The sequence below is a fragment of the Spermophilus citellus genome, assembly GCF_964194105.1.
Source record: "Spermophilus citellus genome assembly, chromosome: 4".
NCBI lineage: Eukaryota > Metazoa > Chordata > Mammalia > Rodentia > Sciuridae > Spermophilus > Spermophilus citellus.
The window spans coordinates 138,516,744-138,542,263 of NC_138185.1; the positions used below are offsets into that span (position 1 = coordinate 138,516,744).

At 50.6% G+C, this 25,520-nt stretch overlaps 1 protein-coding gene across 3 annotated transcripts; it reads left to right on the forward strand.

The window, feature by feature from the left end:
• Nucleotides 1-6,102: 6,102 nt before the first annotated feature.
• Nucleotides 6,103-25,520, forward strand: PLCB2 (phospholipase C beta 2). Of its 3 annotated transcripts, XM_081292946.1 has the most exons (32): nt 6,103-6,428; nt 9,599-9,676; nt 10,315-10,383; nt 11,014-11,154; nt 11,287-11,366; nt 11,445-11,498; nt 11,602-11,677; nt 14,310-14,410; nt 14,572-14,738; nt 14,843-14,989; nt 15,169-15,326; nt 15,579-15,661; nt 15,931-16,015; nt 16,560-16,722; nt 16,829-16,941; nt 17,062-17,158; nt 18,213-18,297; nt 18,429-18,553; nt 19,032-19,186; nt 19,672-19,836; nt 20,436-20,535; nt 21,056-21,160; nt 21,330-21,424; nt 21,562-21,640; nt 21,871-21,915; nt 22,043-22,253; nt 22,336-22,501; nt 22,592-22,668; nt 22,756-22,851; nt 23,377-23,434; nt 24,022-24,108; nt 24,474-25,520. In XM_081292946.1, the coding sequence occupies exons 1-32, from the start codon at nt 6,345-6,347 to the stop codon at nt 24,675-24,677; spliced, it is 3,549 nt and encodes a 1,182-aa protein (XP_081149072.1). In that variant the 5' UTR covers nt 6,103-6,344; the 3' UTR covers nt 24,678-25,520. The 3 variants fall into 3 exon arrangements, 2 of the variants coding, with proteins under 2 accessions (XP_081149072.1, XP_081149073.1); XM_081292947.1 differs by lacking the exon at nt 21,871-21,915; XR_014021794.1 differs by lacking the exons at nt 15,579-15,661; nt 16,829-16,941; nt 17,062-17,158; ... (14 more) ...; nt 24,022-24,108; nt 24,474-25,520 and having other exon boundaries at nt 16,560-16,698.

Here is a 25,520-nt window from a genome sequence, read left to right on the forward strand (position 1 = left end):
ACAGGGGTAATTGATCCTGGTTCTTTGGAAGAGACAGGGCTGCTATTACATAATAGGGTCAGGAAAGACTATGTTTGGCACCCAGGGCGTTCACTGGGGTCTCTCTCCATGTACACTTGTGCAATTTTGATGGAAAATGGACACATTCTGCAATATAGTTTGAAAGGGCATGGGGATTAGGAGATAAGTGGCCCTACCAAGTGAGTCCCTTAGATCAGCAGAGGGACTAGTTGAAAGTAAAGAAAATGTAGGGCTGGGGGAATAGCTCAGTTGGTAGAGTGTTTGTCTCGCAAGCCCAAGGCCCTAGGTTCAATCCCCAGCACCAAAAACAAAACAAAACAAAACAAAAAAACCTTTCAAGAAAATCTAGAATGGATAATAGAGAAAGGGAATGATGAATGATGAATATCTATCGTGACATGAAAGCTGGCTGCAGCAGTATGCACTATGGTTCATTCCACTTAATTCTTAAGTTTCCCAGAGAAAGACTATCAGCATTCTTGAGGAGCTATTCCCAGGTAGAGTAAACTCACTCTATGAACTGATAGGTCCAAGCTATGCAAAGGGGCGCATAGTTAGATACTTGTCCTGCCTTTAGAACTAAGGAACTTTCCCCCAAGTTTCCAGGACTCTCTTGCTGGGCATTTCCTTCAGCTGCCAAAGGGAACTGCCTTGCCTGACTTCATGAACTTTGCTAGGGGTAGTCTGCCTGATCAATGTGGCATCAAAGGTCCAGCCCCTTTTCCTTAGTTGGAGCTACTTCTGAAGAGTCATCCCAACCCTGTAGCTCCCTGTGGAGGTGTTGTGTGTGTGACCTTAAGCTTGATCAATTTCTTCCTCTGTTCAACACTGACTTTCCCTACCTCAGATGTGTTTTCTCTGAAAGCATTTCCCTAGAAACTTCCTGCAAGCAAATCTCTGTCTCAAGATGTTCCTTGAGAAACCTAAGTCACCTAAGATTCTAATCTTTGGGACCCAGAGAACAGGTCTCATCCTCCGAAGGTGATCTCCTGGCCACCTTTGTCTTCTTTCTATGCTCTGGTTCACTCCTCTGGTCCAGTAGAATGTTATGTACATCCTGAATCCTGGCTGCTGTCCATCAAATGTCCAGTTTATGTGCTTACTGAAGTAAGGCAACCTAAACAGAACTTTCAGGTATGGTCTGCAGGCTGAGAACGAAAATGGGACTGAGTTTTTCTTGGTTCTAGAGGGCTGGCTGCACCTGGCACCTGGGCTGAAGATATATAGAAATCCAGACTAAGGATTCTTCTTTCCCTTTTCCCACCCTCATTCCAAATCCCAGTTTGGAGGGTTCAGGAGCAGCAAGGCATAAGCAGTGTTACTGAGCTTTGCAGGTGATTATGAAGTGATATTAAGATGAAGAATCACTAGCTTGGTATTCACTTCAATCCAGCAACCTGGGAGTCTGTCTGCTTTTATTGGCAGCTTTGTCTTTTGACTCAGATGGAGCTGGCTGACAGCAAAAACCCTCAGTTTTATTCACACATGCTTTCGCTAAGCCGCCACTTCTCCACCCTGTCCTTGTACAGCCGGTGCCTTGGAGCCAAGCCCAGATCTCTCAGTGAAACTCTTTCACTTTACCTAGGAGGTCTGGGCTGTTGCTACTTTTGGTCTTGAGTCTATCTCCTGACATATTCCTGTCCTCATTGCTTCCTATTATACACAAAGTCAAGGGGCTTATCCTCTGAGGCTTTTCCCAGGTCCAGATGGAAAGGTGGACCAAGACAGGAATAAGGACAGAAGCAGTTGATTGATACTGAGGACATTTCCTATGTGCTATGAACTGTGCCCACCTTAAGAAGGACATCATCTAATTCATTTCCAACAGGCAGAAAAGATAAGTGATTATGTCCAAGAACCCATGCTGGGTTAGGTGTCATGCCCTTCCTGCCTCTACAACTCTCATCTCTATGTTGGTCATCTTTCAGAGGAAAGGGAGGAAATAAAGGTGACAAGCTTGGCCCTGCAGGTTGGAGAGAGATATTAAGAGCCAGAAATATCTTGAAATTGATGAAAAGTTTATCAGATCAGAGAGCATAGGCACTTTGCCAAGATCACACAGTAAACCTTAGCTCCAGTTGAGACTATAGTCTGAGTATCTTGAGGATGGTATTCAGTGGTCACTCAGCTACACCTCCAGGTATTTTGGATCCAAAATGGCACTGCAAGGGAAATAAACACAGGACTGATTCTTCTCCACTTTGAAGTTCCATATGGTTCCAGGGGTGCTCCTAGTGGGGTTTTCTCCTGCCTGAGGGATCAGGCCCACTGTGCCTGCTACCCAGCCTTGTCCCTGCCTGCACTCACTCTCAGCTCTCAGCATTGCAGAGGGTACTGGGATCCCCAGCTGGACATACCAATAACCAGCTCCATCCTTTCCTTAGCTATGGAGGCTGAGATGGTGTGAAGCTAGTGGGAAGCTGCTTATGATCTCATGCTGATTGGGGACAGTTGGCTTCAAGTCTATAGCTGGGAGCATCCCTGACAGCCTGCCATAGGAAGGTGAGTCTAATCCCTGATCCATACAACTTCTGGTAGGAGAAAAGCAAAATCAAAGAACAATTCAGTGAAGACACTTGGAGAAAGAACAGCATATATTAAGTTGCCCCTTGGCTGGGGATGTAGCTCAGTGGTAGAGCACTTGCCTAGCATTCATGAGGCCCTAGGTTTGATCCCCCACACCACAAAAATAAATATATAAAAATAATTGCCTCTTGGTATCTGTGGGGTATTGGCTCCAGGCCCCACTGTGGATACCAAAATCTAGAGATGCCCAAGATCCTTATATATTTGCACATAACCTGGCATATCCTCCCATGTGCTTTAAATCATCTCTAGATTACTGATGAGGCCTAAAACAACATAAGTGCCATGTAAATAGTCATTATACTGTATTGTTTGGGGAATAATGACAAGGAAAGCAAGTCTGTACATGTTTAGTTCAGATGCAATTTTTTCCACAATGTTATTTTTATCTGTGGTTGGTTGAATTCACAAATGCAAAATCTACAGATTTGGAGAACTGACTATATACTGAGGAAGAAGTAGTAAGAAACTGTGCCTCTTCTGCCAGTGTTTGCTAATAAATATAGAATAAACAAACTGGGTGCAGTGCTGCACATCTGTAATCCCAGCGACTCAGGAGGCTGAGACAGGAGGATTGCAAGTTCAAAGCCAGCCTTAGCTATTTAGCAAGGTCCTAAGCAATTTAGTAAGACCATATCTCAAAATAAATAAAATAAATAAAATAAAAAGAGCTGGGGATGTGATTCAGTGGTTAAGTGCCCCTGGGTTCAATCCCTGGTACCCCTTAAAATATATATCAGTAAACAAATATTCAAAATAATAATAATAATAATGTGTAGGCACTGTTAAGTACTTTGTATTTCTTATGTTATTTAATCTTTTCAACTCCCTCATGAGGCATTATTAACTCCGTTTTGCAGATGATAAAGACAGGGTGTAGAAAGATTCAGTATCACAAGATAAACCAGCTGGTAATGGCTGGGTCCTTAGAGTGTGAGTGTAGCTGGGAAACAGACCCCAGAGGATGTAGCAACTAAGCCATCTGAATACCAAAAGAGAAGCTCGCCATGGCCTGGGCACACACACAGCAGGCTCTGGAATCCCACTGTCCTCAGGCCAATTGTGGTATCAAGGAGGAAAACAACCTAATGGGACTCTTCCTTTGTTTGGCTGGTAACCGAGGTACCTGGAGATCTGAGTTCAATTTCTATAACTAAACTTCTCTGTTAAACAACTTGAGAAACCATAGCCCAGCGTCTTCACACAACACCTAACAAGTGAAAAGGAGAACTTGGGACCTGTTCCTGGGAGGCAGCAGTTGAATATAAGTTCTTATGGTCTTCTGTGGCCCGAAGCTCCCAAGCGCTGCAGCATGTGTGTCTCTGGGGATCACAAATGACACAGATCTTCCAGCAACTTCTCTGAAGATCAACTTCCCTGAGAGTTGTCTTTCCTGAGCCCACACCCTTTTCCCCAGGAGTCACCTCCCCATGCCACCCCAGTGTGCCCAGCAGGGGGCATCCTTGCCCTTCCACTGCCCACCCTGGGGGCCATTGCCTGGTGAGTCCTTCACCCATCTTAGCCTAGGAACCTAAAGCCAGTTTCCTAAACGGTATTTATGTGACTTCCCTGATTTTCTCCATACCTACTCTACTATTATTTACATATTTTTCTTTGTCAACATACATAAATCTTTTTTGTTTTTTGTTCTTCTTTGAGATGGTCTCACTGTGTTACCCAGGCTAGCCTCAAAATCCTGAATTCAAGTGATCCTAGTGCTTCAACCTCTTGAGTAGTTGGGACTACAGGTGTGCATCAAGTTGGGTGACTTAAATGTATTTTTAAAAGATAAAAGCCCTCTTTGCCAAAGGTCATCTAAGCTGCTCTGCTTGCTGCCTGGACTTCCCACACTCATAGGTCTGGCTTTGCAGGAAATGAGAGGACAAACCTCTCCCCCCCACACACCCCATGGAAGTCACAGGTGCGGTCTTAAGAATGGTCCAGGCAGCACCATGACTGAGTAAAGACGTGTGAGGCTTTTTCTATGAAGACAGGGCCTGAAATTGAAAGAACCAGAGTGAAGAATCCTGAAATGTTTGAAATGAGGGGAGTAGTTGTCCCTCACTCCCCCAGCCTGAGGGAGTGGGAGGGACTGTCTTTCCAGACAGAAGAGCAGACTGAGGGCTGCAGGGCAAAGAGGGAGGGGCTTTGTGCTGGGGCCAGATCCGCTGCAGGTGACAGGTGCAGGGGCTTTGGGAAAAGGCAGGGATTTCCCTTGCAAAATCCATTCAAACAGAGAAGGAACCTGATTCCAGGGAGAGAATCAGAACATGTGGGGAAACCTAAGGGGCCCCCCAAGACTGGAAAGAGGGAGTAAAGAGAGACCTTGAAGGGTTAGAGCACTGTTACCTGCAGGAGTTTCCAACCTGTTTTCCAGGAGGCTCAGTTGGGCCTTGCTCCAGGTTTCATCCCCCTGGTCTCGATTGCTTTTCTAGGCATTATTCCCATGTTAGGAATCCCCTTAGTACTAAGAGATTTTCTGGTTCTTATTCTCACTCAAGTGTCCTCGCTCTGCCCCAGCCCCCACCACCCCTTCTGTGCTGGTCCTGACCTGCAGAGGCAGTTCCTGGGCAGGGCAAGGGTCTCATAATTGTTAGAGGTAGCACTAAGGCCCCTGATGGGACCTAGGGCAGAAAGCCAGGCCTGAGAGGAAGGAAGTCATGGGTAGAGCTCCTTGCCTACCCATAGGGTGATAAGAGGAGTAGGTTAGGCAAGAGGAAGTGGGCTGGGGCTGAGCTGGGCTGGGACTGAACTCCCTGGGACAGGGGCAGTGAGAGAGTCATGCACCCTAAATAGGGCCCAGAGCCGAGCCTCTCCAGTCTGGAGGAGCCATCCTGCCACAGGGGCTGTCACCCAGGCCCCTGGCTATGCAGCAGAGGAAGAACAGCTGGTAGTAGTGCTCAGTGGAAGCTGTAGCAAAGGGTTGCTCCAAGCTGTGTGAGATGGTGGCTGGTGGCTGGTCAGTGAAGGCTGCAGGCCTCACAAGGCCCACAGGGAGTCTTGTGTGAAGGGCATGATTGCCTCACCTGGCCCTCATTTTCATGGAGAGGAAGCACTGAGAAAGAGGAGCTTGGTGTACTGCTAATTTTGCTTAATGTTTTGCTAACTTTGCTTATTCAAAACACTGAATCCCAGCTGGACCCAGTCCCCATCCCCACTGCCCACCTCCCAGGGTGATCCCACCCTCTAGGGACAGACCCCTGCTGGATTTCTCTTATGAACTCTTTGCACCCCCTCTTCAGTCCAAGACTGGTCAATACCATCCCCTCCAGGCGACCATATTGCTCTTTTTTTAGTCCTTTGGTCAAATCTGACAAAGGACAACTTCTGGGACTGAGAGGTCCTGGCTCCAGGCGACCAGACCGCATGACCTGCCTCTGGGTTTTGAGCAGCACAGAGAAGGAAGCCCTAAGCAGGAAGTGCTGAGGCACAGGGTGAGGGCGGGGGCTTCAAGGAGGGGAGCCCAACCTCCCTGGTCAGGAGCAGTGACTGCAGTCCCTTGCTGCAGGCAGGGTGGGAGGAGGCTGATTTACAAAGCAGATGGGCCTCTGACTGGAGTTCTGGGCCCTGCACCCAGCCACTGCCATCCCGTGAGCTATAAGAGCACCCAGACATCCAGACCAGCTCTGGGCGGGTGCCATGTAAGCCTAACCTGGCTCCCCCTCCTGTAGGCCTGACTTTTTTTTCTCCTGCCTGCTGTGTCTGCCCAGCCTCTCCAAAGAGGGACTCTTGGCACCATGTCTCTGCTGAACCCTGTCCTGCTGCCCCCCAAGGTGAAGGCCTATCTGAGCCAAGGGGAGCGCTTCATCAAATGGGACGATGTGAGTAGGCAGGGGCCTAGTCTGCTGGGGCTCAGGGTGGCGGGGGCCTGGTTGCTAGGGGGCTCTGCCTGGGGTAGATGGTTGGTTTATGTCTGCTAGGACCCAGGCGCCTGTGTGGTTTGGCCAGGCAGCTGACACAACTGCCGGGATAAACAAGCCTGGAGATGAGGGTGCATGGCCCTGGCAGCTGGGCCAAGGCTCATAGAAGTGGTTTCTTTGGTCTAAATCTGTCTTTCCCAAAGCCTGATGCCCCTCCCCTGCCCCGAGAAGAACAGGGCTTGTTGCTCCTGGCTTCAGCATCAGTAGGAAGAAAGTGTGTCCCAGAGCTTAGAGCCAGAAAAAGAGGTGAGCCAGCACTACCCCCAGCTTAGACACCCTGCTTTTGCTCCAGCAGAGGGCCCAGAGTCCCAAACCTGTCTTTTTCACCCCTCTCTATGGGATGTACTGGCCCTGTCCCATAGGAACGCTGCTCTCCCCTGAGCCACTGTGGGGTCTCCACAGAAAGCCCCTGGACCCAAGTGAGAACTGGAGGCTCCTTCTCCTAGGAGCCTGGGAAGGAATTGACTTCTGCTTCCTCTCATGGGCTCAGCCTTGCTCCATGACGCCAGCAGCATGTCTGCAAGGGAAGGGGAAGGCACTGTTGAGCTGTACCCCTGCTTCCACTGCATCTGCTCCTCCCAAAACTGGGACCTGCTTGCCAGCCTCTGGTCTTCCTGGACCCTAAAAACATTGCCATTGATCAGGGATTCTCTTGGGCCAGAGAGAATGATAATATAGGGACTCTCCTTCAGGGAAGGGAAGTTGGCTACTGGGCTGGCCAGCCTAAGAGAGTGTTGTTGGTCCCGGAAAAGAAATGATGGTTCGTCTCTGGAGGAGAGGGCCTTAGGTCTGGCTTGTCCAGCTTATGGGTGAGATGAGAAGATCTGGGCCTATGCCTTTCATAGGCTGAGGAATCTGGTCTTGGCTATGGGGAGGGGCCCTAGGGTGAGACACTTTCAATTTCCCTAGGAGTGTTGTGGTTCATGTGGCATGGTAGTAGCATGAGGATGGCATGTCCCAGGAGTCTGTGGAATGAGGGAAGTGGCTCAGAATGAAAAGTGATGTGGCTTCTCTCAGTTCCTCTGGACACTGTACATAACCTGAATGGGAAGAGGGTCACCATGGGTGGGGACCTGCTATGTGCCCTTCTCCCCAACCTGCACCTGGTTGGCCCCTTCCCCTTCCAAAGGTGGAACACTACATATTCCCTGGATCCAGACTTGTTCGAGCAAAAAGTTCCAAGCCTAGTAGCAGGGCATATGCCCCTGTGAAACATGCCCCTTCTCAGACTGCTTTCAGCATAGTTAGCAGATGGTAAGGGTATGTTGTACCATGTTGAAAAAGCACAATGCCTGGGATAATCAAATCCTGACTCCAGTCTCTCCTTTCTAGTCTCTCGCAGTCCCTCTAGACATAGTGGAGGGACAAGTTCTCCTCCTGGCTGTGTAAACAAACTCAGCTAGCCATGATACTTTCACCCTTAGGTAGTAGTCCAATGGTCATGATGGTCAAAACTTGGTTCTGTTTGAGAAACTACTTAGAATCAAAACTCAGATCTTGTTTATCATTGCACCAGGCCCTCCAGGAATGGTTTGGGGCACAGGTAGGGTGGCTGCAGAGTCTCTACATGGGGCAAGTGGTGAGATTCTCTTCTCTTCCTCCTCTTCCTCCAGGACCAGGTGAGGAAGGGGTAACAAAGTTCTTTCTTGAATGGTACTGACTACTGGCATAAACAGGGTCAGGCATTCTGAGCCTGACAGAGGTTTAAAGCATTTTTCCCCCTCTATTGGACCCTTTTAATAATTCTTGCAAGACCCTCCATTCTGAACTGAGGTTCTCTTGCTTGGGTCCCCTGACATCTCTATTTCAGGCAATTACTTCTTTAGCCCTTTGTGGACCCTTTCCCCTTCCATTCCTCACGGACCCACTCTGGACTCCAACAACACACTCTCCACTCTTGGGGCATAGACTCATTCGACACACCAGCATCTCTCTGATCTGCCTTGTACAAAGTCAGTGCATGTCACCTACTTGGTTTCCTGGTCAGGAGGCTGGTCCAGTCCATTATACCCCACAGTTGCAGGAGTCACAAGAGCTCTCCAAAGAGAGCTGAAACCCCTCCCTAAGTTTGAGGTGAGGGGTGAGGTACCTCAACCCTCCCTTGTGGGGGAAGGGACTAGAGCTTACAGCACTGTTTCCTTCAAAATTGCCTGTTGCAAAAATCTTTTCCCCAGACTCTAAACACCTCTGATCTGAGAACATTTCTTTGATAATTTCCTTTGTAAATTCTGCATTTGGTCTGTAGTAACTACCAAGCCTCATTGGAAACTTCAATTTTAATATATTGTTATATTCACATGCAAAGCCTGTTAAAAGGTAGCCTAGGTGCTCTGTGAATAGAACAGGGACTTAGAAGGTGAGACCATTCATGCATTCATTCACTTGCTCATTCAGCAAATCACAAGCTCAAGCACCAAGCACCAAGCTCATGGTCTAGCTCAGGCTTATTGCCCTGGAGTCCATCCGTTCCTGGAATTTCCCTAGATGTGCTTCTAGGTCAGTGAATACTAATGATTATAGCACACTTCAGAGAAAACTTTCCTGAGGGATGAGGTGTGGTCTGATTCTTGAAGGTATTTAAGGCTGAAGTGCTTCAGTTTTGAGGTGGGAAGGCACTTGGTGGCTATGGGGCCATTGACTGGGGACAGTCATGGATGGAGGATGGGTATGTGAGGAGTTAGGAAGCAGTTGGATTGTACAGGGTCTTGGTAGTGGGTTCAGGAATTAGGGTCCTTGATTCTCATTGTGTTAAGTTCTCCTAGGTGGAAGCAGGGAGTCTTGGGGACAGGCATTCTATCCCTTTACTGGAACCGTGATGCTTGAAAACATGATGAGGTGGGGAACAACCAGGACCTTGTTTGGGGTCTAGAGAGAACACTTCTATTTGGGGCTTAGAGGGGAAGCCTCTTGTCTTCTGGAAATGCTATCTCCAGCCCTCAATCCCTCCCATCTTAAGGAAATGCATTCGGATTCCTGGGACAAGCACCTTCTAGGAAGATGAACTCTGAACCCCTGCCCTGGGCCAGGGAAACTTTGCCTGAGGTCTCAGGACAGACCCCTTCTCTCTGCAGGAAACTGCAGTAGCCTCCCCAGTTATCCTCCGTGTGGATCCCAAGGGCTATTACTTGTACTGGACCTATCAGAGTAAGGTGAGGCAGCCCCTACCTACCAAGCCCCTGGGCTCTTGCTCGTCCAATGAGACCAACCAGACTCTTGATAGTATGGGGTAGAGGCGTGGATGCTGGGGAGTAAAGAATGGCCTGAAAGGGTGGTTCTGGGGGGTTCTATACAGGTAGAGTTGTTCACTCTGGGAGAGAGAATATAGTCATTTCAAACACGGCTGCTGCAGCCCAGTTGCTCCAACCTTAACATCCCCTAGAGAGACACAGGGGAAGGAAAAACAGCTGCTATGGAAGGGCTATGCTTTGCCAGTGGCTCTGGATTCCTAAAGGCTCAGAGGTCAGAGAAGAGCCTTGGTAATCAGGCAGAAGGAAGGAACAGCAGTGTGAAGAGATACTAGGATGCTGAGGAGAAGCTTCAAGCCATAGCTTCTGTGCCAAAGAAGGGATAAACTGAGAAGTAGGGAGGAAGGTCTTCATGATAGAAGAACCTAGTTGGTGGGAAGGGAAGGTTGGGGTCCAGGTGGCTTTAAGAAGCCTTGGTATCTAGAGAGGGTAGTTGGCCAAGATTTGAAGGGGTGTGGAAGCTCCTGGTTCTGTTTTTCATTCTCGTTCTGACCTTTTTGTCCCACATTCCTTCTTTGTTCTTACTGGGAGCTCCCTTCCAGGAGATCGAGTTTCTGGATATCACTAGCATCCGGGACACCCGCTTTGGGAAGTTTGCCAAGATTCCCAAGGTAGGTGGTCTCAGAGCGGCCTAGGCTCATCATGGCGGCCAGATCCATGGGGCAAGATCAGGAATCCCTGTGAAGATGAGAAGTCTGATCTCTGGAACAAAGGGAATAGTTCCTGGGCTGGGCAGCAAGGACCCAGCCAGAGCCAAGGAAGGGTGTGGCTGCTCCTGGGCTCACCTGGGCACCATGAGCAGAGATAGTGAGAGTGTGGGAAGAGAGGGGATAGCTCCTGTTCCCAGAGTACCCCAGACTGCCCAGGAGGTATTACTTACACCTATCCCCATACTGATTTGCCTATATTTGCCTAATGCTGGTAGGAAAATTAGAGGAAGGGATTAGAGGGAAGCAGGATTCCCTGACTCTGGGAGCTAAGAATCTATCTTCAAACAAAAGTGGCAATCAAAACACAGAACTCACACTGCCTTAGCTAATGTCCTCCTGTGGGCCTCTCATTTTTACCCTTTCTACTCCTTTCTACTGGAGTCAGGCTTTGGGGATGCCCAGGCCTGGTTCCTAGGATAGGGTAGGATTTTGCTCTAGTGGGCCACAATTCAAGTGGATGAGGGGGAGGGACAGGGAAGGCTTATTGGGGAGGGATGAGAGCATGCCTCCAACCCTCATCACTTGTAACAGAGCCAGAAGCTCCGGGATGTCTTCAACATGGACTTTCCAGATAACCACTTCTTGCTGAAGACACTCACAGTGGTGTCCGGCCCTGACATGGTGGACCTCACCTTCCACAACTTTGTATCCTACAAGGAGAACGTGGGCAAGGTGCACAGGGAATGCCTAGTCTGGGTCTTGACACCTGGGATAGCCTGAACTTCCTGAGAGACATAGGCTATGGTGTGGTCAGGGGCACCCTTGTGGTCATGGGCCTGACCACTGGGTTCTGTGGTCCTACAGGACTGGGCTGAAGATGTACTAGCTCTGGCCAAGCACCCGTTGACAACCAACGCCCCCCGCAGCACCTTCCTGGACAAGATGTAAGTGCCTGTCCACCTGGCCTTAGCTCTGGGGCATGCCTGCCCCCCACCCTGATGGGCTGCTTTCTGTTCCTCCAGCCTGGTGAAGCTCAAGATGCAACTGACCCCTGAAGGGAAGATTCCTGTGAAGAAGTGAGTCTCCCCAACTCCCTCCCCATACTTCAACCTAGCTCCCCAGGCCTTCTCTTTCCAGGCATGACTCCTCTTTGCCTGGTGCCTTTCTCTGCTTCTTCAGTTTTTTCCAGATGTTTCCTGCTGACCGCAAGCGGGTGGAAGCTGCTCTCAGTGCCTGTCACCTGGCAAAGGGGAAGGTGAGTAGTTCTCCACCCGCAGCCCATTCACCAAATTCTCACTCCCACGAGAGAACAACTTGGCTAAGAATGATGGAAAGTGGAACAGTGTAGAAATGGCCTTGCAGTGCCACCAATAACCCCCAATAACAACTAACCCTAAAGCCATTGGTTACTTATACTAGGCACAGATGTGGGACCAGGGCAAAAAGGATGAGATGCTGGGTTCAGAGCAGGTCAGTGTGTATCCCACACCTCTGGATGGCAGAGTTGGGGAGCAGCAGTTGATGGACTGTTAAGGGTCAGCAGTAGAAATGGTCAGTGTGTTTTCAGCCTGAAAGAGTGAGATAAGGTCAGCTAGGGCAGGAGGCTGCCTGCAGCCATCTGACAGCTCAGGAAGAGACTATTCTGCAGGGCTCTGGAGAGAGGACCAGAACCAAGGGTGGAGGCTGTCAGGACACAGACTTCAACTCAAGATAAAAATGAATTTTCCTCTTTCTTTTTCATTAGGTAATTAATTTTTCATTACAAGCTGCAAGCAGATTCACCCTGTGAGGTACCTTACGTGAATTACCAAAAGGGATCCCTCCAGGCAGATATAGCTCTGAGTCATATCTGGCCAGGGAAGTAGATCTCAGTCCTCTGTCCCCTTTGGCCATGTAGGTCATTACCTGCACTCCATGGAGTATTTTCTCTTAGTAAGAATTTAGGATATTATAAATAAATAAAATGAAGCCCCTGCTGGTCTCCTCTCTTTATGAATTCAGGAGGAGCTTTTCCCCCACAATCACATATCTGTGGAGTTGGTGACACCCAAGTGCAATTAATCACACTGGATTCAAGAATGGGGTGGGGGAGTGGTGGTCCTCACAGCCTGCACTGCTTGCCTGTGGGTGATCAACTCATCCACTCTCCTTTTCTCTTGCTTCCTGAATTAATTCCCACCTTCGCTATGTCCTCCTTATTTATCTGCTTTCCTTCAGTCCCAGTTGAGGCTATTGATCTGTCTTGGCTTGGAGCTGCAGCTGCAGAGGCAGAGATGAGCTTGGGGAGATCTCATCAGGCTCTCTTGCTCAGACCTTCTGCTCCAAACTAAGACCAATATTGGCTTTCCAGTGTGATCCTGAAAGACAGGATTAATTTTGTTGTTGTTGTTGTTCTTGGAGGGGAAAGGGGACAAAATACAAAGGCACAGAATCCATGATTACTACTAATTTCTTTTCTGCTTCTACTTCTATAGATTTGCCTCTCATGGACATTTCACATAAATGCAATCATACAGTATGTAGTCTTTGACATTGGGCTGCATTCAGTTAGCATAATGTTTTCCAGGTTCATCCATGTTGTAGCATGTCAGTACTTCATTCCTTTTTATTATGGAATTGTATTCCATTGGATGTATATATCACATTTTATTTTTCTCTTCATGAGTTGATGGACATTTTGTTTTTTTCCACTTTGGGGCTATTATGAATAATGCTGCTATGAACACTTGTGTACATGACTTTGTGTGGATTTGTTTTCAATTATCTTGGCTATATATGTATGGGTGAAATTGTTGGGTCATATGGTAACTCTATATTTAGCATTTTGAGGAACTGCCAGACTGTTATCTAAAGTAACTGCACCATTTTACAATCCCACCAGCATTGTACGAGGGTTCCATTTTTCCCACATCCCACCAACGCTGTTACTTTTATTTCAGCCATCCTAGTGGGAGTGAAGTGTATCTCATTGTGGTTTTCATTTGCATTTCTCCAGTGACTAATGATGTTGAGCATCTTTTCATGTGCTTATTGGTCATTTTTACATCTTCTTTGCAGAAAGATCTATTCATATCCAGTGTCCATCTTTCAATTGGGTTGTCTTTATTGTTGTTATTATCTCTTATCAGATATCTGCTTTGCAGTTTTTTTTAATACCATTCTGTGGATTTTCTTTTCACTTTCTTAATGGGGTCCTTTGGAGCACTAAAGTTTTAAATTTTTATGAAGTCCTTTTTTTCTTTCTTTCTTTCTTTTTTGGTCCCTTATGCTTTTGATGTTCCCAACTATTGTTGAATTATCTATTTCTCCTTGCAGTTCTGTCAGTTTTGGCTTCTTGTATTTCAGAACTCTGTTGTTAGGTACATACATGTTTATATTCAGACTACTTATTTTTTTAATTTTTAATTTTTAGTTGTAGATGGACACAACATCTTTATTTATTTATTTTTTATGTGGTACTGAGAATCAAACCCAGTGCCTCACACATGCTAGGCAAGTACTCTACCACTGAGCCACAACCCCAGTCCCTCAAACTACTTCTTTTTGTAAAATTTCCTTCCCTTTTTTAAAAAAGAAAAATGTAGCCTCCTGCTCTGGAAAACAGTCACTCACTTCTCACTTCTTCTCCTTGCCCTGGTCATTCTTAGTTCCAGTCCTATTCTAGCTAAGGAACTAGCCATTGTCCAAAACCAGAGTCAAAGTAAACTAGCTAAGCATGCTATCTGATCAGTAATCAGGGCTTTTCTCAAAGGTGCTGAGGATGTCAGTTCTCTGTCTAATTTGAGTACCTTCTCTGATCAAGTCACCTTGCCCAGAACTGGGCTTAGGTTTTGGGTCTTAGCTCTGAGTAGGTGGGGACAGAGATAATAAAGTGTCTGTTCCCTCAGAATGATGCTATCAATCCTGAGGACTTCCCAGAATCTGTCTACAAGAGTTTTCTCATGAGCCTCTGTCCTCGACCAGAAATAGACGAGATCTTCACTTCCTAGTGAGCTTCTTGGGCTGGGCCCCGCTTGGGGAGGAGTGGTGGCTGGCAATTGCCTCCTCCCAATTGCCCTTTTGGGAATCAGGAACCTTCACTGGAGAAGTGGGTTATCCAGCATCCAGGCCCAAGGGATATGGACCTGTGCTCTTCTCTCTGGTCTGCAGCCATGCTAAGGCCAAACCCTACATGACCAAGGAGCACCTGACCAAATTCATCAACCAGAAACAGCGTGACTCTCGGCTCAACTCCTTGCTGTTCCCACCAGCGAGACCTGAACAGGTGCAGGGCCTCATCGACAAATATGAACCCAGTGGCATCAACGTGCAGAGGGGTGAGGACTAAGGGCCTGCTTCCCCTGGCAGCTGGACTGAGCCCTGGCAGCTGTCCTGCCCTGGCAGCCAGGATGCAGCCCTGATAGCTATCCTCTGTCCCCAGGCCAGCTGTCACCTGAGGGCATGGTCTGGTTTCTCTGTGGGCCAGAGAACAGTGTGCTGGCCCAGGACAAGCTGCTGCTCCACCATGACATGACGCAGCCTCTCAATCATTACTTCATCAACTCCTCACACAACACCTACCTGACAGGTGGGCCCTGGCAACCTGTTGCTGACCTCTCCTTTGGACAGGGCCTGCTCCCATTCCCTAGTTCATCTGCAGATGTCATCTATATGCCACTGACCCTGCCAATAAGACAGATCATGATGGGGAGTGGGGGCTTGCCTGCCCTTGAGTGATGCCCCTGCCCCTTCCCCGTCCTGGCTCAGCCGGCCAGTTCTCAGGCCTTTCCTCGGCTGAGATGTACCGCCAGGTGCTGCTGTCTGGCTGCCGCTGTGTGGAGCTGGACTGCTGGAAGGGGAAGCCCCCTGATGAGGAGCCCATTATTACCCATGGCTTCACCATGACCACAGACATCTTGTTCAAGGTGAGACTCTGGGTGGAGGTGGTAGCAGTGGCAGTTGGGAAAAGCCTTTTTGAGGCTAAGAGAGTGAAGCTAGACAGGAGGAATTCTGGAAAGCTTCAGACCAGTGTGGAGACTACAGGGACAGAGGGGATGGGGGGTGTCAAGAGAGGCCATCAGTCTTATGTATGTATTGAGACTGGGGAGTGAGGAAAGGTACCATGGGGAGGGGCAGCCAGAACACTGACCTCTCTGCTGAGTCCCCTTCTCCTCCAGGAAGCTATTGAAGCAATTGCAGAAAGTGCCTTTAAGACCTCTCCCTATCCCGTCATCCTGTCATTTGAAAACCATGTGGACTCGTGCGTATCCAGGCCCATGCAGCTTCATTCTCTACCTGGTTCCCAATCTCTGCTTGCAACTGCCTCCCTAGCTGTCCCCAGCCTCTAGCCATCAGTCTGGCTCTCTCCCAGATCTCAACAGTTTCCTGGGAACCCTAGATTCTCCAGCCTGTGGCCCTGCCCCCCGCACCTCCTGGGCCCCTGAACTGGGTCATCTAGGGAAGAAAAAGATGGACAAGAGGGTGGGGGCTGAGCTGTTGAACTCCCATTCTCACTTCTGCTTCCTACAGACCCCGCCAACAGGCTAAGATGGCTGAGTACTGCAGGACGATGTTTGGGGATATGCTGCTCACAGAGCCCTTGGAAAAATTCCCAGTGAGTGAAGTCTGCTGTCAGGCCTCTGGGCCTTGGGACAAATGGGTGCCAGGTTAGGGAAGTGGTGTCTCCAAAGACACTGGGATTCATTTGGCTGGATTGTGAGGCTCGGATCCTGTCATCTACCAAGTGTCAGGCACTGTGCTAAACTCTAAGGTATATTATCGACCAGTTTTTTTTTTAACCCTCTAGTGATGGGATGGGCAAGTGACCAGGCCATCACACCAGTGGTTGTTATGGGGGTGCCTGGGGCATACCTGCTCTGGTCTTAGGGGATCAGGGAAGGCTTCCTAGAGGAATGCTGGCTAAGCTGGGACCTGAAGAACACAACAGGTTTAACTCAGTGAGAGTGGGGAAAGGGTGTTCTAGGTAGATGGAGCAGGTGAAAGAGGACAGCATTGCTGGGAACAGGGATAAGTTTGGCCAGGTAGGAGTTTAATACAAAAGGGCAGGGGTGAGAAGTGACGCAAGGAGAACAGTGGATGGCAGAGGGAACATGGCTTGGCATTGGGGAACTCAGTGTATACCCCTCCCCTCTACACAGCTGAAACCAGGCATCCCTCTGCCCAGTCCTGAGGACCTCCGGGGTAAGATCCTCATCAAGAATAAGAAAAACCAGTTTTCTGGTTCAGCAGCCCCCAGCAAGGAGCCTAGTGGGGAGGCTGAGGGCAATGGCCTGCCCAGGGCCCCAGTGGGCGAGGACACAGGTAAGTTAGGTGAAAAGAGTGGGGTGGGGCCCAGGCATCTGGAGTAGGAGAGGGTCAACGCCTGGCGGAGCCTGCCAGTGGGTGCTGACAGAGCTGTGTATGGCAGTGTGTGCTGGTGAGGAAGGGTCTGAGCTGGAGGAGGAGGAGGTGGAAGTGGAAGAGGAAGAGGAGTCGGGAAGCCTGGATGAAGAAGAGATGAAGAAGATGCAGTCAGATGAGGTGTGTGGGGACATCCCAGCCCCTCTGCCATCTTCTGCTGCACAGCCCTCTGGATGGGGCACAGAGCTGTAATCTGGCCTCCGTACTATCCTCTTCTCCGCACTCCCCTCTGCTCCCTAGGGTACTGCAGGCCTGGAGGTGACGGCTTATGAAGAGATGTCCAGCCTAGTTAATTACATCCAGCCCACCAAGTTCATCTCTTTCGAGTTCTCTGCCCGTACGTTAGCATGGGGCTGGGGGTGAGGGGAGGACTGGTCAGGTTCAGGAGAAGGTGGTCCTCAGACCAGTGCAGCTTGATGGGTGGGGTTGGAAGAAGGGGAATTTCCCCTTTCCTTGGATTTTGGGCCCTGTCTATAAATATCCAGTCAAGGAGTCAGGCAAAGCTTATTTAAGTGGCAGTGGCTCCCAGTCTCCCAGCACTGTAGAGAGGAACTTGGCAACAAACAGAATGTTCTGGAGTGTGTTGGTGGCAGGCAGGTTGTTGTGACAGGTCACCTCAGTCAAGGCCTGCCTAGGGCTCCTGCAGTCTTCTCTGGGTTTTGTGGCTTCAGGGTTGAACTGCAGCCAGGGCTGGCCCAAGTCCAGAAGTCCTGGCCCTGGGGGATGAGACATCCCGGGAGCAGGCAGAAAGTAGAGAAAACTGCCCGTGCACACTGCCCTGTTTACCCTTCCCATTTTGCATACACCCCACTGTTTTCCATGATCTTCTTGGGACCCATGCCCAGCATGTGCCTCTCGCCCTCTGTACATGCCCCCAACATGAGCATCTTTTCCGAAGACTTCTGTGCACAGTTGGGCCTCTTCAACATTGACTCCTCATCTCTGATGGCACAGCCTGCACCCCCATCCAAGCACACCCATGGCATACACCATGGTGAACACCTCTCTTCCATGTGTTCAGCTATTGCCTACGTGCCTCACTCCCTGTGCACATCACGGCATGTGCTCATGCTTTGCATGTGCACAGAAAAGCATGTGCATGCAACATGCTCAGGCATACTCCTGACACACTAGGCTCAGAACAAATACATTCCCCACAGCCTCTTGAATCCACACATGCAACCCTCTCTCTCTGGGACTGTGACACCTTTCCCATCCCTATGCTTGTCCACTGTAAAGACCTTTTACTCCAACACACAGTTCCCTATACATTTCTTCCAGAGGTCAGTCCCTAAACTCCCAGGTTTCCATGGAAATGCTGGGTTAGAGGCATCTCTGTGTTGAAGGGATAGACAAACATGGACTCCCCTCTCCCTTTCTCCTCTTCATAGAGAAGAACCGAAGTTATGTCATCTCCTCCTTCACGGAGCTCAAGGCTTATGAACTGCTCTCCAAGGCCTCCGTGCAGTTTGTGGAGTATCCTTGAGGCTTTAATAAGCTGGGGGGGGGGGGGCTCTGAAGGGAGGTTTGGGAACGGGACTCTCTGTGTAGGCTGTTGGGTCCTTTTGGTGGAGCAGCCTTGGCTGGGCTCCTATACTCAGAGGCAGCTACAACAAGCGCCAGATGAGTCGCATTTACCCCAAGGGCACTCGCATGGACTCCTCCAACTACATGCCCCAGATGTTCTGGAATGCTGGATGCCAGATGGTTGCCCTCAACTTCCAGACGATGGGTGAGGAACTCCCAGCCTCTGAGAACTCTCTCTGGGGCCCTGCCTATTTTACCTTCACCCCTCCCTGGGGGTCTTAGGAACAGACACTGTGTCCGATACGCTTGTTTTGGCTCTGGGAGCATGCCAGAGCACTTGGGGGTGTGAATACATTGGCTCATGCCAATGCGGTTGCTCGTGTGTGAACAAGTATGTGAAGAAACCAAGGGGCTGGCTTGGGTTCTGGACACTCTGCCTGGCTGTGTCTGTGGGAACCCCTGCTTCACCTGCCCCAATGCCCACTGTGAGCTTGCAGCCTGGTGGAATTATTGCTTCTTGCTGACCAAAGGTTGTGGACCCTTCCTGAGAGATCAGACAACCCAAGGAACTAGGCTGAAACCCAATCTCCCCATTCTCAAGACAAGAAAGGCTGGGAAGTGCAGGAGACAGGGCACAGACCAGGGCCAGGCCTTCCTCACTGTGTCTCCTCACTTCCCCCCAGACCTGCCCATGCAGCAGAACATGGCACTGTTCGAGTTCAACGGGCAGAGTGGCTACCTCCTCAAGCATGAGTTCATGCGCCGACTGGACAAGCAGTTCAATCCCTTCTCGGTGGACCGAATTGATGTGGTGGTAGCCACCACCCTTTCTATTACGGCAAGTTCAGAGGTGGACAAGTAGCTGGGAGGGCTGAGGTCTTTAGGAGAACGGCCCAGGAGCCCACCCCTCTACCCCCCAGACCCCTCCCCTAATATCTGGAAGACTTCAACCCAGCCAGTTCTTGCAGTAGCAAGTTGCCTTGGAAACTGCCTCCTCCTCAGCACTGGAGGCTGCCTCTTGGTCCCCATGGAAACCATGGGGAAGGGCTGAGGCTGAGGTGGGGGAGGGGAGAGAGTGGGCAGAGCAGGCCAGAGCCCAGGGGGAGGTGGGGTGCACACCTCTTCTCTGAATGCTGGGAGCACCTTGGTCCTCAGAGCTCAGCTGTAACCCTTGATCCACATGGCTGCTACTCCGTGGCCAGAACTGAATGGGGCTCTTCACAAGAAGGAATTCTTTAGTGTAAGGAGCCAGAGGCCTAGGTACTTAGGGAAGAGCCTGGGTGGGGGATCTGATGCTGGCTTCCCCTGGGTCCCCATTCCCAGGTCATCTCTGGGCAGTTCCTGTCAGAACGCAGTGTGCGCACCTATGTGGAAGTGGAATTGTTTGGTCTTCCAGGGGACCCCAAGAGGCGCTATCGCACCAAGCTGTCACCCAGTCCCAACTCCATCAATCCTGTGTGGAAAGAGGAGCCCTTTGTTTTTGAGAAGGTGAGGGTAGGGCAGGGCAGGGACTGGGGTCTGCCCCTAGTCCTTGACCTCTGTTTATAGATAAGAGGAAATAAAGGGGTCTCCTTGATCTCCTCCTCCTCTCCCTGCCCCTCACCTGTACCCTCCTGAGTTTCAAGAGTCCCAAACTCAGATTTACAAAAGCTTGCTTGGCTGGCAGTTGCGTGCGTGCGTGTGTGTGTGTGTGTGTGTGTGTGTGTGTGTTGGTGGGGGGCAGGGGCGTTCATGTGTATATGTTAGAGGCAAAAATGTAAACTCTCAGTTCAGGGCTCAGGAACCTGGGCTCAGGATCCTGGGAATCTTTTGCTCCTGTTGAACACCAGTTGCAAAGTTACTAAGAATTTTCTGCCCCAGGCTCTCACAGCCCTGGGCTGCATCTCCAGTCCTTCACTCTGTGAGACCAGTCTTGGCATGAACTGTAAGGATATCTATGTACGTGACTGAGGGTGCTCTCTGTCATCACCATATCTGGTAACACCTGCCATGTTCTCACACTGACATTAAAACTTCTGGAGCCAGAGAGGCGGGCAGCTGGATTCCCCTGTCCCCTCCCAGCCTGACCTGTCCCAAACCCTCCCTAGATCTTAATGCCTGAGCTGGCTTCCCTCAGGGTGGCTGTGATGGAGGAAGGCAATAAATTTCTCGGCCACCGCATCATCCCCATCAACGCCCTGAATTCTGGTAAGGAATGTGTTTTCTTTTTTCACTCTTTCCAGGGGTCTGCATCAGGGGCCAACCACAGGTGGGACAACTTTAGGGAGGAGGCCCTGAGACCCTACCTAGCTTCCTCATGTTATCAGCTCTAAGGAGTGGGATAGGAATGGTATCTCCCCAGGAACCTGACAGGTGGAAACTCTGTCACCTAACAGAATGTTCATGATTTTCTGGAACTACTGGCATAGTTTTCTGAGCATCTGACACTTATGGAGACTTAAAATGTGCTAAGGGCTTATAACACATTTTAACTCAATCCTCACAATAACCACATGAGGCAGACACTATTATCCTATTTTGTAGATGAAAAAAAAGTCTCAGAGAGTTAAGTAACCTGCCCAAGGATGCACAGTCAGGGAGGTGTAGTACTAGACTCAGAAGTGTCTCTCTGATCTTAAAGCCAGAAGTCTCAAGTGCTGGACTTTTTGTATGTAGTACTGGACAGGAATGGGCTCTGGCTCACTGTTCACCCCACTCTATCCAACAGGATATCACCATCTGTGCATGCACAGTGAGAGCAACATGCCCCTCACCATGCCTGCGCTGTTTATCTTCCTGGAGATGAAGGACTATGTACCTGACACTTGGGCAGGTAGGAAGCCCATGACATGCTAGGAGACCCAGACTATCCATTCCTTTTCCTCCCATTAACCCAGCCTCAAAAGTGGAGTAGTACAGGGGCTCCTGGGGTAGGTGAGGACAGGGGAGGCTTCCAGGTCCATCTTCACACACACCATGTTGGTAATGCCGTATGCTCCCAGATCTCACCGTTGCCCTTGCCAACCCCATCAAGTTCTTCAATGCCCATGATAAGAAGTCTATGAAGCTCAAGGAGGCCATGGGAGGTGTGCCTGAGGTCTGTGTTGCCTGGATCACTGCCAGGGACCCCCAGGAGCTTTACCCCCTCTTTGGGAGGTTGGAGTAAAGGTAAAGTACCCACTTCAGGAAAGAGGGCTATTGAAGCCACCTTTCTAACTCACTCTCCCTATGCAGAAGCCCTTCTCATCCATAAGTCCAGTTGCTCACCAAGTAAATGGAGCATCATCTGCCCCAGCAAGCAACGGGTCAGCAGGTAGGCACTTTGGGGTCTGATTACCTTTTGGAGGGGCCTCCACCTCTAGGACTGCACCTATAGGCCACAAACGATGGGGATTTTCACCTGGGGAGGGAAGGGCTGAAGCCTCAAGACTGAGAAAGTACACTGCAGGGGTGCCCATACTGCGACCCTCAAGGAGCAGGGAAGAGCCTAGTTGAGCCAAGGGATGCCCAGGGCATCTGCCAGTCCATCCTGTGCTCTTACAGCAGCCACGGCCAGGGCCAGGGAGGAGGCCCCCAAAGAAGCTGTGGGTAAGACCTGCTGAGCTCCTTCCTGTGTTCTTGGGTATAAACCCGGGGAGGACTTGGGGCTCCTGGGGGTTCAGCAGGCCCCCAGGGGCGGTCTGAGTGCCTGTGCACCTCATCCGGGCCTCCGCAGAGCCGCAGACCACTAGCCCCGAGGAGCTGCGCGAGCTGAAGGGCATCGTGAAGCTGCAGCGGCGGCACGAGAAGGAGCTTCGGGAGCTGGAGCGGCGAGGCGCGCGGCGCTGGGAGGAGCTGCTGCAGCGCGGTGCGGCGCAGCTGGCCGAGCTCGGGCTGCCCAGCACTTGCAGCAAGCTCCGCCCGGGAAAGGGCTCCCGCAAGAAGAGGTAAGCGCAGCGGCGGGCGGCATGCCTCTCTCCATGAGCCACCACCCAGGACTCAGGGCCTCTTCCCACATGGCCTCTGCAGGACCCTGCCCTGCGAGGAGACTGGTGGGGCTGCCCGGGGTGAGAGCACTGAGGACGCAGACTCACGTGTGCGGGAACTGAAGGACAGGCTGGAGCAGGAACTACAACAGCAGGGCGAGGAACAGTACCTGTGCATTCTGAAACGCAAGGAGCAGCATGTGGCTGAGGTGCCAGGCAGGGGACAGAGCACAGTCCAACCAACCTCACCCACTCCCAATCAAGGGCTTCTCACTGAGCCCATGCTTCCTTCCCCGCAGCAAATGGCTAAAATGATGGAGCTGGCCAGAGAGAAACACGCTGCAGAGCTGAAGACCCTCAAGGAGAACTCAGAGATGTATGGCTGCCTCCTTTGCACACCTCTCCCTGCTGCCCAGCAAGGGCTGGGCTGCAAAACATCTCCCTCATGCCTGTCTTCCTGCAGTGACACCAAAGAGATGAAGAAAAAGCTGGAGGCCAAGAGGCTAGAGAGAATCCAGGCCATGACCAAAGCTGCCTCTGACAAGATGGCCCAGGAGAGGTGAGTCTTGGAGGGGAGGCCCAACCCTGAGAAGACTCCACTCCCGGTAGGGGAAAAAAACCCACAAAACTCCCTACAAGTGGATCCTAATTCACTTCCCGGAGATATGCCTCTTCCTTAGCTCCTGAAGAAGATCCCACCTCTTTCACCTCCAATCAGAAAGTGTCCTTAGGCAAAACACAGATGCCAACACTACTTGAGCAGAGAGGAGCATTGGAGGGAAAATCAAGCATGCAGAGAGGGAGGTGAAGCCTTGGGACATCAGCCTGTCCATTCTGGCAGCTCTGCTCCCCACCTGTGCTTCCCGTGGATGCCCTGAAGGACATTATGTTTTAAGAGGAAGTTGTCCCACCAGAGAGCCCCAGGGCTCCAGTGACCCCCTCTATCTCCCTTGGGTTCCCAAGGTTGCTCCTCTGCTTGTTCCTGGCCCTCTGAAGTTCTCATTACCTATACCCTGAGAGTTCATCCCACCTTCCTTTCCACAGGGGCCTCCTCCCCTTTCTAAAATTCCCATTATACTAACAGGCTGAAGAGAGAGATTAACAACTCCCACATCCAGGAAGTGGTGCAGACCATCAAGCAGGTGTGTAAGGGTTGTGTCCTTCCTAAACACTCTCTTGATAGATGAGAAAGGGGTAACCATAGGCCTTTCCTTTGCCCTTAGGACATGGTGCCACCCAAAACTGTCCGTGCAACCGGGGATGTGAGGGGGCATCCCATCTGGCTTGCGTGTGGAGGCTAGGGTACCAGCTTAAAGGGCTCTGCCTCCAGCTGGCTTCCCTAGGTGGAGATTGTAGGAGCTAGCTGGCCGGGGAGGTGTGTGAGGGGACCTCCCGAGATACCAAGGAGAGGAAAGAGGAAGGAAATCCCTGCTAAGATTGGACCCAAAGCTTCCCTGGGGATTGCCAACCACAGAGACAGAGCAACCATGGACCGTGTCCTGACCTTATACCAGGCTGCATGCCAGGTGCTTCACAGGAGCTATCTCATGTAATCCTTCACAATCCTGTGAGCCAGGTGCTATGAGCTCATTTTACAAATTGATAAAAGTGCCCAAAGGTTAAGCAACTTGTCTCAAGTCTTACAGCTAGTTAGCTGGGATTAGAGCTGGATTCTAACCCAGGTTGCCTGCCTGTGCCACCCTGATTCCCTGCCTCTCACTACACCCAGATGACCGATACCCTGGAGCGGCACCAGGAAAAGCTGGAGGAAAAGCAGGCAGCCTGCTTGGAACAGATCCAGGACATGGAAAAGCGGGTAACAGGACCACTGGCTTGGTTCCAGCAGAGATGGATAAGCTCCAGGGTGGGAAGGGGCCCTGTTCCTGGAGGAAACTCTGGGAGAGTCAAGGAAAGGGAAATGTGGTTCCTCACCAATGGGTCACAGACTTGTTTTCAAGGGATCCCAAAATGCTTTCAAATGAGGCAGCTCTGCAGATCTCTTTGCTTGATCCCTCTCCTGAGAGACTCCCTGATAGGCTCCACTACCCATCCCCCCAACTCCCAACCTAGTCTTCTGGAAGCTCTGAAGAGACCAGGCATCTCCTTGTTCCACTGTCCAGAGTAGGGAGTGTGGACAGGGCCCCTTCCTGAGCCAGGCAGTGATCCTTGCTGTCCCCACAGTTCAAGCAAGAGGCATTGGCGGAGTATGAGGCCAGGATGAAGGGCCTGGAGGCTGAGGTGAAGGAGTCGGTGAGGGCCTGCCTCAGGGCCTGCATCCCCTCTGAGGCTGAGGACAAGCCTGAGAGAGTCTGTGAAGCCTCCAAGGAGCCATGTGGCCAGGACCCACTCACAACCATGGCAGACATCCAGGAAAGCCGCCTCTGATGCCCCCATTCCTTTGGGGGCATTTATCAAGGATGTTCAGACCTTTCTGTAGGATATGCGTCCATCCCCCAGGAGAAAAAAGCTCCAACACCTTAAATTGTAGGAAGCCAGGGTTCCCTTGCATGTTGCAGCCCTCTCCTCAATAGCCAGGCTAGAGGAGAGGCAGGAATCAGGTCCCATCAGAGCAGGGGCCCAGCTGAGGCCTAAAAGTCTTCTCCAAGCTGATTTCCTACTAGATATTCTTTCCCTCACTTCTTGATGAGTGTTATTTATTTGTTGACTATGGACCAGGAGGTGGGATCCCTGGCTACATTTTACCTTTCCTAGTGTGCAACTGGTGCTGTCCCACTTGGAATTCAGTTTTCTCTCTTGGAGGGATGGACCTGCCCACCTGGAACCTCTACTCTTGCATCTGTGGTTCAAGCAGGACCAAACCCCAACCCCTCCTGCCACAATGAGGGCACTAGGCTTCTAGGCCACATCTTGAGTAGGTAGTGTGTGGTCAGCTCCACGAGATAGAGCCTGTTACTACCTTAAGAATCCCTGGAGACAACTGTTTCCAGAAAGTTCCTGCCCTTATTTCCTGATTTGGGGAACAGGAGGCTGACAGGCAAAAGCTACCTCAGCAGACTGGCCCTCAGCTGCTGAGATACGTGGGGCTGGGGCTGCTGTTGAGAATGGAGGTTGGCCTCCTGGGCTCCTACCCTGAACCTGGCTCACCCCTTTCCCTAGACCTGGGGTGGGTACTTCCTACCATGCATTCCACTAAGGTTGCCTGACAAGGTCAGCATCATTTTCCCTTCTGAATTTGTGGTTTATTTATTTTTCTCCTTCCTACTCCAA